The sequence below is a fragment of the Desmodus rotundus genome, chromosome 11, assembly GCF_022682495.2.
Source record: "Desmodus rotundus isolate HL8 chromosome 11, HLdesRot8A.1, whole genome shotgun sequence".
Classification (NCBI taxonomy): domain Eukaryota; kingdom Metazoa; phylum Chordata; class Mammalia; order Chiroptera; family Phyllostomidae; genus Desmodus; species Desmodus rotundus.
In genome coordinates, this window is record NC_071397.1 from 51542616 (window position 1) to 51556317 (window position 13702).

At 35.7% G+C, this 13702-nt stretch overlaps 1 protein-coding gene across 1 annotated transcript in view; it reads left to right on the forward strand.

The window, feature by feature from the left end:
* UFL1 (UFM1 specific ligase 1) overlaps positions 1-12889 on the forward strand; it is a 37148-nt gene extending 24259 nt beyond the window's left edge. The window contains exons 12-19 of the mRNA XM_024551738.3: positions 317-433; positions 6171-6288; positions 7391-7557; positions 7641-7771; positions 8570-8650; positions 8971-9056; positions 9566-9746; positions 10378-12889. Of these exons, the coding sequence (XP_024407506.1) occupies positions 317-433; positions 6171-6288; positions 7391-7557; positions 7641-7771; positions 8570-8650; positions 8971-9056; positions 9566-9746; positions 10378-10596 (1100 nt within the window). The 3' untranslated portion in view covers positions 10597-12889. The remainder of the gene's footprint in view (positions 1-316; positions 434-6170; positions 6289-7390; positions 7558-7640; positions 7772-8569; positions 8651-8970; positions 9057-9565; positions 9747-10377) is intronic.
* Positions 12890-13702: the final 813 nt, after the last annotated feature.

Below are 13702 nucleotides of genomic sequence, written 5' to 3' on the forward strand. Positions count from 1 at the left end.
ATGGGTTGCCCAAGAAGTAGTGAGACAAAGCTACAGAAAAGATGTGTCATTGGAGAAGGAGGAAGAGACTGCATTTAGAGCACATGGGCTATCTAAGTGAGTTGTTCAAATTCAAGAGATTGCAAATTTTAGTTACTGAGTTTATACAACTTCTGCTTTAATAAGGAAACTTTGACATTTAAAAGTAGCTAAAAGTTTAGTATTTGGCTTTTTTGTGCTGTAAAGTTAAATACGACAATGTAGTGTCATTTTCTAAAAATGGTAATAAGTTAGTTACTAGTTAGTTAGTAGTACTAACTAATGTCATTTCTCCCAGAGGGCAGTGGAAGTGTGAGAGGAGGAGGCGGTGGCAATGCCAGAGAGTACAAAATTAAGAAAATCAAGAAGAAAGGAAGAAAAGATGAGGATAGTGATGATGAGTCATCTCACACTGGTTTGTAGCATTATTTTACTCTTCTTTGTAAATGGATGGGGCTTTTTAAAACATTTTCTTAAGATGCATGCAGATAGATGTATATGCTTATACAGGAAGTCCTTGCTTTGCACAGTTCAGTGGACATTAATTTCAGTCACCACAATTTAGTTAAATGACATTAGTCCCCAACAGTGTGGTTCATATTTCAGTGACCAAGGTCTGTTAACTTTGGGTAAATGCATAAAGTACTAACTCTGCTGCTAGCTCCTGAGCCAGCAAACCAGCACATTACTAGCAGATGTGCACCATGATCTGTGACAATCACATCACTCATTTCAGTTTGCCAGACTGATCACTGTGCATCTCTTGTTCACTCTATGCACAGACAAAGCATGTAGTTGTGTTGCCTCATTGTTTCCTGGTGATAAATCCCTGTGACATTTTACGAAAATGGATAATCTAAAGAGGGAATTGGCCGTCAAAGATGAAAGTGCAGCAAATAAATAAAAAGTGATAACACTGTTAATGAAATATGAATGGAGAATAAATGGAGTTATAGAAGAAGAAGTTGATTGTGGGAATGTTGACATCACTACTGTTTAATGTGAAGGTGACAAAAAACTTCACATTAAAGGAATTCTCAGAGGTGTTTCACAATGTTAAAGGGGCAAGGAATAAAATGTTGTAGAGTTAAAAATGGAGTAGGGCCACTTGCCAAAGCATAGAACGGATGTGTGCCCTGGGTTGTACATCACAGGGTGAGAAGGAGGCAAGCATAGTTCAAACTATTCTTGATTAGTTTTTTACAAAGAAATAAAACACTTTCATTCTCAGTGTTTGTGATGAGCTAAATTACAGTGTACTAAATTATAAGTATGTTGTATTTTTCATTTCCCTGTACATTTGTAATCACCAGTAAGAGCTTTTAATGTTTTCACAAACATTTTTAAAAGGTCACAGAAAAATTGTAAACTTCCCCATTGTTTATTAAGAAGACTTTGCAGAGTTTCACCTTGCAGAGTCATTATTATATCTCCCACTACTTTGCAAAACAAGTTATAATATTTTATGAAAAGTGTATTTCTGCAAATTGAAGTGGAAAACATTGATTTTATACACATTCATTTTTTATGATAACACTTAATTGGTTAGTTGCTTCTATCTAAGGAGGAGACTTAAGTATATGCATCTTTCTTTTTCTATACTTGTTAGTGTATGTTGTTTTAAGTTAGCAAGAGACATCTTTATTTTTCTAAATAAAATTAGGATACTTTGTTTAAAAAAAAAAAGTATGATACCTTACGCCCCCTTTTCCCTAACAAAGAGGAAAAAATTGAAGTAATGATAATTTGAGATATTTATTTTACCTCTTCCATGGATTTCATGATACAGGGGCCAGAGCTGGGAGATGTAGATATCAAGTGACATGACTTCAGCTATTAATGTGCCACTACTTATGCTAACACAGTTGCTTAAGATCTGTCTTTAAAGTATTCTAAGATAGGTAAAAATAGCTACTGTTCTTGTCATGCATAAAACAGTATTACTTAAAGGAAATCATAGAAACTACTAGCTCTACCCTTATTTTTTTTTAAGATTTTATTTATTTTTAGGCAGAGGGGAAGGGAGGAAGAGAGAGAGAGAAACATCAATGTGTGGTTGCCTCTCACGTGCCCCTTACTGGGGACCCAGCCTACAACCCAGGCATGTGCCCTGATCTGGGAATCGAACCCAGCCCAATCAAGCCAGCACCCAGTCCAGTGAGCCACACCAGCCAGGGCTCTACCCTTATTTTAAATACTTTAAAACTGCCTTATGTGAGTTTTAGTTTTTCATTGATAAATAGATTTCCCCACTCCCCAGGTGCAGTAGGGGTAGGACTGAAGGTGCATTTTAGAAAAAAATTTCTCAGAGATTCTCTAAGATGGCAACCTAGGTAGACACTATATACCTCCTTGCTCAACCACATCAGAGGTACAACTGAACAACTGTAGAACTCAGAACAGTCAGAAATCAAGCCAAATGGAAGTTCTACAACTTTGGAATTAAAGAAGAAACCGCATCCATCCTGACTGGTAGTAGAGGCAGAGATGCAGAGGCATGGAACAGATTGGTCCCACAATTATGTGTGGTGGATAAGAATCAGGAGGGGATATCTCAGAAACGAGGGGTCCCAGCCCCATACCAGGAACCCCATCCCAGGGTTCCAGTGCCAAGAAGAGAAGTCTCCCTAACTTCTGGCTGTAAAAGACAGTGGGGATTGAGTCAGTAGAAGAAACTTCTGGATTCCTAAGCAGTACCTCTTAAAGGGCCCAGCACAGACTTACTTAGACAGATTCCTCAGCTCCAGTATTGAGGCAGCAGCTTGAAAGGTGCCAGTGATATACAGGGAGAAAATGAAGTGTTTGGCATCATGGGGAGAGCTGGGGTACAACTTTGTCTTAAACACAGCTGCTGGCAGGAGTCATTGTTCCTTTTCTGAGTCCTCCCCCCACAGAGCCATAGATTGGCAGACACTGTATTTGAGACTTCATCAACCTGGCTCTCACTGTTTGCCCCACCTTGGTGATTCCCTGAGACTCTGGCCCACCCAATTTATGGGCCCACCCAAGCTATTAATAGTGGCTTTTCTATGTTTTCACTCATGCTTCAGATTTTCCTAAATCCTCTCAACACAAGCAGCAGCTGGCTTCAACAGCACCATATCTTTTGCTAAGTGGCCCCATGCCCTGCACTAGCAGCAGCTGGCCTTGGTTCACAGCCTGCCTACACTTGGGCACCCCCAAGTCCAGCACAAATAGCAGCCATCTGTAGATCGCATTATAGCTTATGCCAAGTGGCCCCAGATAGAACACAGGCAGTGGCTGACCTTGGCCTGTTCCTCCCAGGAAACCCTAGAGCCTGTGTACCCAGTGAACAACTACAGGCCATGTCATAACACCATCACCCAACCACCTTCACAAGCAACACACTCAAGGGGAAGATTCAGCGGGCACCAGAGCCCTGCTGAAGTAAGTCCTGCTCTGTGGGGTGGGCCCTGGCACAGCTGATCCTCCACTAGAGCAGAGATTGTTAGTCAGTGGTCACAGCCAGCCTTGCAGGTGACTGGCCTGGGTAAATCCATCCCATTGACCTGTCAAAAGTAATAAAAACTCAACTACAAGAGGAGGGTGTACTCAGCCCACACAAATGGTGCACCTCCAGTACTCTGCTTGGGTGATAGGGGAGGCTGTGCCACTGGTCCCTACAGGACACCTACTACATTTGGCCACACTACCAAGACAGGGAATCAAAGCAGCTCTACCCAATACATAAAAACAAACACAGGAGACTGCCAAAATGAGACAAAGAAACATAGCCCAGATGAAAGAACAGATCAAAACTCCACAAAAAGAACTGAACAAAATGGAGATAAGCAATCAATCAGATGGCAGAGTTCAAAGCACTTGTTATAAGGATGCTCAAGGAACTTAGTGAGGACCTCAACAACATAAAGAAGAGCCAGTCAGAAAAAAAGGATGCACTAATGAAATAAAGAACAATTTACAGGGAATCAACAGTAGAGTGGACAAAGCCAGAATCACATCAAATGATTTGGGATAAGGAAGCAAAAAACAACCAATCAGAACAGCAAGAAGAAAAAAGAATGAAAAAAAAATGAGGATGGCGTAAGTAGCCTCTGGGATAACTTCAAGCATATTAACATTCACGTCATAGGGGTGCCGGAGGAAGGAATTGGAAATCTATTTGAAAAAATATTGAAAGCAAAATTCCCTAATTTGGTGAAAGAAATAGACATACAAGTCCAGGAAGCCCAGAGAGTCCCAACAAGATGGATGCAAAGAAGCCCATTCTAAGACACATCATAATTAAAATTCCAAAGGTTAAAGATAAAGGGAGAATCTTAAAGCAGCAAGAAAAAAGCAGTTAGTTAGCTACAAGGGAGTTCCCATAACACTATCAGTCAATTTCTCAAAAGAAACTTTGCAGGCTAGAAGAGAATGGCCAGAAATGTTCAAAATGCTGAAAAGCAGGTACCTACAGCCAAGATTGCCCAGCAAAGCTATCATTTAGAATCGAAGGGCAGTTAAAGAGCTTCCCAGACAAGAAAAAGCTAAAGGAGTTCATCATCACCAAACTATTATTATATGAAATGTTAAAGGGACCTACTTAAGAAAAAGAAGAGAAACTATAAACAATAAAATGTCAAAAATGCATATTTATCAACAATTGAATCTAAAAATCAAACTAAGCAAACAAGCAGAAAAGAAACAGAAGCATAGATACAGAGAACACTTTCATGATTGCCAGAGGGAAGGGTGATACAGGGGAAATGGGTGAAAAGGTGGAGGGATTAAGAAGTTCAAATTGATAGTTACAGAATAGTCTTGGGGATATAAAGTACAGTATAGGAAAGGGAATAGCCAAAGAACTTACACACATGACCCATGGACATGAACAATGGTACAGGGATTACCTAAGGGAGTGGGGGATGCTGGGGGGAAAGGGGAGAAAATAGGGACAATTGTAATATCATCAATAAAATATAATTAAATACATAAAGTATTTAAAAGGTTAAATTCCTTAAAGGAAAAAAGAAAAGCTGTTATCTGCAACCTTAAGTAAGTATTAAATGGGGCATGTGTTACTCCTTTAGGACATAGATTATGGAGAGGAGCTATAAAAGTATAGTTAAACCATTCTACCTAAAATAATGTAATTTCATTGCTTTTGAAATATGGTTGTGTTGTAATCTCTGAAATCAGGATGTAATTAGGTTCTCAGCTAAAATATAGGGTTAACTCAGTATGAAAGATTACTAGAAGGAAATACAATTTAATAACTTCAAATGCCTGCAGGAAGCAAACAAAGAAATCACTAACTATTTGGTATGAAACAAGAATGAATAGCAGATCTGGAAAAGAAAGGATGGTACTCATTTCTTCGAAAGCTGTAATCTCAACTACTTATATCTTGATACATAGTGAAAATTGACTTTTGAGCTATTTTATTTTTATTTCTAAGGTTTCAATTTTAGAGTCATTGATTTAGCTGAAAATAATCACTTATATTTTTATAATTAACAAATATTTTTGCTTTCTTCATCTATAGTCTATACTTTTCCGAGTAAGTGAGTAGGCATGACATTTCCACAATTAACAATTATTTCCATTATAGTAGCTACATACAAATTTCCTTGGAATTATTTTTGTGAGAGCAAAAATAAATTACGGGTGTAAAATTAAGAGATCTCTTTTAAATCTATGCCTTTGCAAAAAGACAATTTTTAGCTTGATTCTAATTCACTTGTGGTTTGCATGATTATAAAGGGTATTCCTGGAGATCTTAGGTAAATTATAAGGATGACTTGATTTTTGGTAATACTCACTTTTATAAAGAAGGGAATTCTGCTCAGTATCCATCATTGTTCAACAAAGAGAATTTATTGATTCCCATCCATGTTAGATCAGGAAAATTATTATTTTCTGATTGACTTGTAGAAAACAGTCATTAAATAAAGTTAGAAAAATATAACTCAAAAAATGCCACTATATATCCTATTTTAAAATGTATTTTTATAAGTTACTATTATTCAATATGGCCAATTTTGGTGACAAAAAAATTAATATCACAGTTTGTGGTAGGCAGTAAATGAATTTCCAACTTATTAAATATGTTAATGTAAAATAATTTTCTTTATGTTGCTCATTTGTTTTGTTCTTGTTTTTTTCCTCATTGCTCATTACTATTACAGGAAAGAAAAAGCCAGAGATCACTTTTATGTTCCAGGATGAGATTGAAGATTTTCTAAGAAAACGTGTACAGGATGCCCCGGAGGAGTTTATTTCTGAACTTGCTGAGTACTTAATAAAGCAAGTATAAAAACTTTTTTTTTTTCTGATTGATGATAGAAATTTGGTGAGTTACTAAATAGAATTTTCACCAAGATGATAGAAAACATACATTTTAGATGTTTTGGGTTTTTTTCCGAAAGCTTAGAATTTAATCTAGTCAACAATTCCAGAATTTGTTTGCCTACAGAGGCATTTCAACACTTTTAAATGCTTCAGGCAAGACTATGTGGAAAATAAAAGGCAGGAGTGTGGAGGCGTCTGTCTTCACTGGTCTTACAATCCCAGGTGGGAAAAAGCCACCAGCACTAATCACTGGCCAGCCTCTCCCATAGCATGAAAAGTAACATCCGAAAAAGAAAGGATCATTTTATATATAGATTTGGCAGAAAGTGCGCGGTGCACTTTTAGGGAGAAAATAAAGTAGCAAACTGCCTTCAAAGAGAATAAATTTAGCACTAATTTAAAATGAGTCAGGATAAATTTATTATTATATAGAAGTCACAGAAATTGTGTTTTACTTGACCATTATTACTAACTAATGTAGCCTTTTCTAGAATTAGTAGTCCCATTGTGTAAGTGCATCTAACTTTTTGAATTTAGAAATCTAGCTTTTCTAGTGAGGTTTTTTAAAAATTAAGGGAATATTTTTGATCCTGAATTCATTACATAGTCATATTTTTATATGTAAAAAGCTGAAATAGTTACTAATTATTTGCCATTATTTCTTTAAATAATCTTTTCTGAGTTGAACATAAAAAGGTTTTTTTAATCCGTTATGTTTTATAGTACTTTATAAATGGAAAATGGGGAACAGATTTAGAGTCTACTTATTCTCCAAATTTACTTTCAAAAACTTCTCTGAATTTAATTTGAATTGAAGCATTTTTTTTGTTTTGTTTTGTCTTTAGCATAATAATTGAGTACTTTAAAATTGAGAAAAATAATCCATTTAAGTTATAATTTCTGGAATGAAGGAGAGGTTCTTATGAACTGTTCTCCATATTGCTCGTTTTAAAAAATAGAGATGTTTTCATAAACCTTATTTCCACAGAATCAGAATTTTTTATCTGTGTAAACCCAGCACGTTTTAATAAGCTAAATATGTTTATTTTGTTCACAGACCTCTTAATAAAATTTACCTGGAGGTGGTACGGTCAGTATTCCTGTCTTCAACAACTTCGGCCTCTGGAACAGGCAGAAAGCGCACAATCAAGGACTTGCAAGAAGAGGTTTCAAATCTGTACAATAATATTAGATTATTTGAAAAAGGCATCAAGTTCTTCACAGGTATACTTAATACTTTTTTTCCTTCATTGATTCTCATAATTTTTCTTGCACATTCACTTTAATAAAGCACCTTTGTTTTTCAGATGATACACAGGCTGCGCTTACCAAACACTTGCTAAAGACAGTCTGTACGGATGTCACTAATCTCATTTTCAACTTCTTAGCTTCGGATTTGATGATGGCCCTCGACGATCCTGCAGCCATTACAAGTGAAGTATGTTCGTCATTTCCTTGGCAGTCGTGATGTGTTTTGTTGTGAAATCTGAGCATATTTTATTTTCTCACATCTGAAATAGTCTAGAAGGACAGTAAAAGGGAGAATAAAGAATTTAGGAAACAAATCGATAAGATTTTTAGGTCAAGTTTAGAACAGTGTATATATAGATGCTAGCAGTATTGTAATATAACCAGTCTATTAAAAGTAATTAATGATGCTTAATTACTTGGGAACCAACAGTTTTATTTTTCCCTAATTGTTGGTAGGTCACATCCTTTTTTCCTGCTTAGTTGCAAGTCCTGTAATGTTCATGCCAGATTCCATAACTTTGCATCACCTTCATTTAGTCACACCATCTCATTTCAATATTTACACTAATTCTGAGGAGAATTAGAGTCTCTAAATGGAATGCTTGTGCTCGGTTTCCCCCATAGCACGCAGGCTCACTCCCTCTCACCTGTGCGCGCTCGCGCTCTCTCTCTCTCTCTCTCTCTCTCTCTCTCTCTCTCTCTCTCTCTCTCTCTCTCTCTCATCTTCCTCTTATACTGCTAGCAGATGGGAGGAGTAAGGGCTGTGTCTGTTCTCTTTTGCTGACTGGTGATTTACTAGTTCTCTGATTTGAGAATGTTTTTGACTTATTATTGTCCTTTGTTTGAGATATAAAATTCAAGAACAAAGATAAATTCCATTCAACATTCTGTTATAGTAATAAATATCCTTTTTTGTTTCATTTTGTTTAATCTTATATCTAACATCTGTCAAAATCATAATACCTAAAGAATTTTTTCCCCATAGGTAAGAAAAAAAATTTTAAGTAAATTATCAGAAGAAACTAAGGTAGTTCTTACAAAACTCCATACCTCCTTGAATGAAAAGGTAAGTAAAGTTTGATTTTATTTAGATATATTGGATCTAGAATCTGTGACCTTTGAGTAGATTTTTATCAGAATAATTTTAAACTAAGTCTAAAACTGGTATTCTGCCCTCAGCTACCTTTTTGGGAGGTGAAGGAGAAGACCAGGTTTGGGGCAGTTTACCCTCTTTAGAGTCCTAAATCACAATTTCAAATATAATGACAAAATAACCTCGTTTAAAATTGTATCTAGGGTATAGAATTATAAGACAGTGTCAATGATTGTGTTTTCTTTAGGCAACCTGTTTAAAAAAATTAATCATGGTATTAAATACCTTTTCAGAGCACAGAAGACTTTCTTTCCTGCCTGGATTCTGCAGCAGAAACTTGTGATATTATGCTGAAAAAGGGAGACAAAAAAAGGGAAAGGTAACACTGAATTAACCTATATTACTAACGAGTTCTTAGATGTGTTAATATCTGCAATTGGATTCTGACCATCTGAATTTTGCCTAGACAATTGTTGTGTCTAAGTGATTGTACACCTGTAAGCACATTCAGTCTTAATATACTTCAGTGTCCCTGTCTGACCCACCTTGACAAGGTAGCAGAGCTCCTTAATCCCATAGTTGATCAGGTCTGGGAACTTTTTATTAGCTGCGAGACCTTCTTTACAGAAAACCTATTTAAATGAATGTTCCTCTGTTTGATCCCCTACAACTCAAAATAAAAAGAGTACTTTGCGTATCCCTGCTATGTTGTTTTTTCTAGCATATTAGTTTGTCCATGTCACTTGGCATTATGTGTGTCTATACCCCATATCTAAAAAGGTCCCTTACAATGTTCATGGAACTAGATAATCAAACTGGAGAAGCTAATGAAAACAGAAGGGAAGAACTGAAATTGGTGAGAGTTTGCACGTTTTTGTTTTTGTTTAGGCAGATCCTGTTCCAGCATCGACAAGCCCTGGCTGAGCAGCTAAAAGTCACAGAAGACCCTGCTCTAACTCTGCACCTCACATCAGTCCTGTTGTTCCAGTTCTCCACCCACAGCATGCTCCATGCCCCTGGACGATGTGTCCCCCAGATCATTGCTTTCCTTGCTAATAAAATTCCAGAGGTACTATATTTTCAGTACACTTGAAACTTCTAAAGCATTAGCTTCCAAATATCTTAAATGGATAGATGTGAGTCATGGACACCAAGACATAGTAATATCATCTTTTATTTCCACAAATGTGAACAGCAAATTAGGAGGTTGAATTTAAAAACTCATTATAGCTCAAGAATCTTTTAGCATCCTGTCAGATCCATAGTGGAGAATATTCTGAATTTGGAAATGAAGCTTTTGGAAAAGATACAATAATGTCCAGTCTTTCATTTCAGCTTATTCAGGTTTAACCTGTCCTTCAAGGGTCCCTTAAAAAGTCTTATCGTGCATAAATTCTTCTAAGTAACTCCTCCACTACAAGTAACTGCGGCTTCTTTGAACCGCCATATCACTTTGAGTATATCTTTGGTGATGGAACCTAGCTAAATCAACTACTAAAATAATCTGTATTCATGTTTTCTCTCTCCTAAAATGTAAACTCCTTGAAAGCAAGGACCTTGCTCCATTCAGCTTTCTACTCACATGGCCAGTGATTGGTAAAGACAAAGACCTGCAGTGTATGTTGGTTAACAAATACTACTTTGTTCCACAAAACTTAAGTCATGTTTGTTAACTTTTCTTCTCCTTTCTCTTTTCATAGGATCAGCATACTCTTTTAGTGAAGTATCAAGGACTGGTTGTAAAGCACTTAGTTAACCAAAATAAGAAGACTGGGCAGGAAGACGACTCCTTGAGTGATGAGTTAGACAAAGAACAAGAAGATACCACTACTACTACTCGTAAAGAGCTTCAAGAACTTTCTCTATCCATTAAAGACCTTGTTCTCAAATCCAGAAAATCATCTGTGACAGAAGAGTAATGATCTTAATTTACTTTTGCCAGGTACTAAGCATCTTTCCCCCAAATTAATGATGAGTAGTTATAAAACATATTTACTCCACAATCCCCAGCCCCCCACTAGGGCCCTGCCACATACACAATTTTGTTAAACCAGTAGTGTTGTCTTTAACGTAAATCTTACAAAAATGTGAATATTTATAAATTGAGTTCTCCATGGAATATTTTCCATAGAGTTCCCCATGGAAGATTTCTTTTAGACATTATAATTCTAAAAATTATACATTTCATGTTTATTTTCTTTCCATGTACTAAATGAAAAATAAATGCTCTGCTGTCTTTCATTTCTAGGAAAGGGCTCATTTGTTGTTATTATATTTCAAGTGACATATTAATCAGAAACTTAAAATGTGGTCATGTTCCTTAAGAAAGTAAAATCTTCCTTTGGTATCAAAATGAAAATTGTGTATTGTATTTTAAAATTAATAGAGATTGCTTCCAAACTAACATATAGAAATTTGCAAAATACATATTTTTTTTGCTAAGCCATTGCTGGCAGACAGAGGGCCTCCCATCTTCCCCACAGGAGTGAACTCACGTGGCCGGGGTCCTCAGGTGCTCACTGCAGGTACAGAAGGACCCAAGGGGCTGTGCGTTGCTGTGCTCTATTCTAAACCAAGATGCTAACAAGTGTAAGAGAAAAAATAAAATTTCCTGTTTATAGGTATGTCACATTTTACCAATGGAAAAACAAAGTATTTTATGCAAATATTTTTCTTTAACTCAGTTTGCATTCCTAAATGTCGTTTATTCAGTCAGTCACACTAGCACCTAATGTACTTTGTTTTGAGGGGATTTATAAGTGCTTTTAAATCACTGCAACCCTTTTTTATTTTGTAAAAATCAACACCCTTATTTAAAAAATAGGTATTTTTTTTTCTGGATTAGTAGTAGTTAAAACTAATTAAATTAATTAAACTAATTAAAACTTAAATAGTCCCTTGAAATAATCGTTTCAACCTACTGAGTTTTAAACAGTTTATTATACATCAAAAGAAATTTATTTTGAATATGATAGTAAATTAAATCTCAAATATTAAAAAATACTATTTTGTATAATTCCTTCTGTGGTATTTAAAACTCTGTGTTTCAAAATGTTTGAATATAAAAATCAGTCTACCTACCTCTATTCTAATTCTAGACAAAGTATTAATGTTGAGTAAAGGGAATTATATAATTGTAGACTAATTACTATTATTAAAGTTGATAAGAATGTAACATAAATTTTAAAATGTTTTTTCATTGGCTGTTTTTTATTAATGTATTTTCTTCATATGTGCAAAGGAGGAAAAATGACAATTATTCTGACCACAAACTCCAATTAGTTTTATGTGCTTATTCAGCTTTCAAAATATTGAACACCCAGCATAATTTTTTATCCAATCTTTGCTTAAGAATTTTATCATTTGGATCAGCCCTGGCCAGTGTGGCTCGGTTGGTTGGAGTGTCGTCTGGTAACTGAACAGTTGCTGGTTTGCTTCCCAGTCAGGGCACGTGCCTAGATTATGGGTTTGATCCCTGTCTGGGCACCTGCAGGAGGCGATCCACGCATGTTTCTCTCTCTCTTCCTCCCTCCCTCCCTCTCTCTCTAAAAAGTAATGGAAAAATGTCCTCATGAGGATTAGAAAAAAAGTATTGTTTATTTCAGAAGATACCAAAGTAATCTTTGTTTTTGTCAAACTAGATGATAGTTTGTGAAAATAAAAATGAAAGAGACGATGAAGCAAATAAAAAGAAAACCATTCTTATTTTGTTTGCATTAAATATTTTTATTTATCAAAATAGTTCTTGTTTTCCATAGTAAATAAGAACAATTCTTATTGTTTTTGTAAGTAAAATTATGTGGCTGATTTTTATGTAAAAATCTAATTTGTTAATAAAATACAAATTGCTAAATGTTTACCTACTGTGATCTTCATGGGCAAATTTAAGAATGCTGTTTAAAATAAAATTGCCTATTGTTTCTATTAAATATGGTACTTCCATTATTTTAATTACTGCTAGGTAATTAATGCATGTATTATATATATTTACATTTTTAACTCTTACTCTGAACATTTTTCAAGGATTTTACTGTATTGTTCTTATACAAAAATAGTTTCATTGTCCTCGGTGTCCTTCCCTGCTTGAAAATTTGCCATTCATTAGCCATTTCACTTCGGTAAACCTTTTCGTTTTAGCTACATTTCAGCAAATGTGCATTTGTTCTCTTATCTGTTACGTTCTTCTATTTGAATATATTTGAATAACGTGTTCAGGTGTTCATGTTCATTTGTTTCATCTCTAGACCTATATTTTTGAAGGATCAAGGGAAACCCATTTTGGGCCATCAGAAAAACCCAGTGAAGAGTGGCATAGCTTATCAAAATCATTGTATTTTTAGAAAAGATCTTAATGTAAGTTAAAACAATAAATACAGAAGTTGCTTAACCTGAATGTAAAATCATCTTGAACCCTTTAGGGAAGGTGTACTTTATTCAGACCCCAAAGCACCAAGGTTGAGGTTAAGAACAAAAGTCATCTGAAGTATAGTGCCGCCTGTCGATTGAGAAGAAACAGTTCACTCCTTCCTCAGAAATGCCCCTGGGCCCAGAGCCAAGTGGGATTGTTTCTACCAAGAACCAATTTATGTGAGTTGGGTAGGGGGTTGGGTCAATGGAAGGTTTGCTCTTTGACTAATGGCTATGATGTTTTCACCCCAGTGTATAGGGAGATGAAATAAAAACACATGTATAAACTCTGGAATGTACATTTCCACAGAAATCTGGGAACACTATTAAATGGCCTAAGATTCACACAAATTGCTCTACCTTAAAGACCACCCTAAGCAAACAAAAGAATTCATAGAAGCCAGGAGAGACTTTGTCCATCTAGGAAAGAATCCTTGACTTTCTAGTTTTCAGCATCAGTGTTTTCCATTTACATAAAAAAAAGAAAAAAAGGAAAAACTAAACATGTGTTAAATTTGTGTAAGCTCCTGGTGTTGTGTTTCACAATTTGTTTTACCAGGCTTGCCTCTATGTGACCTGTATTCTCTTCAGTAATTAGCAGTAAATTTACCCGGATGT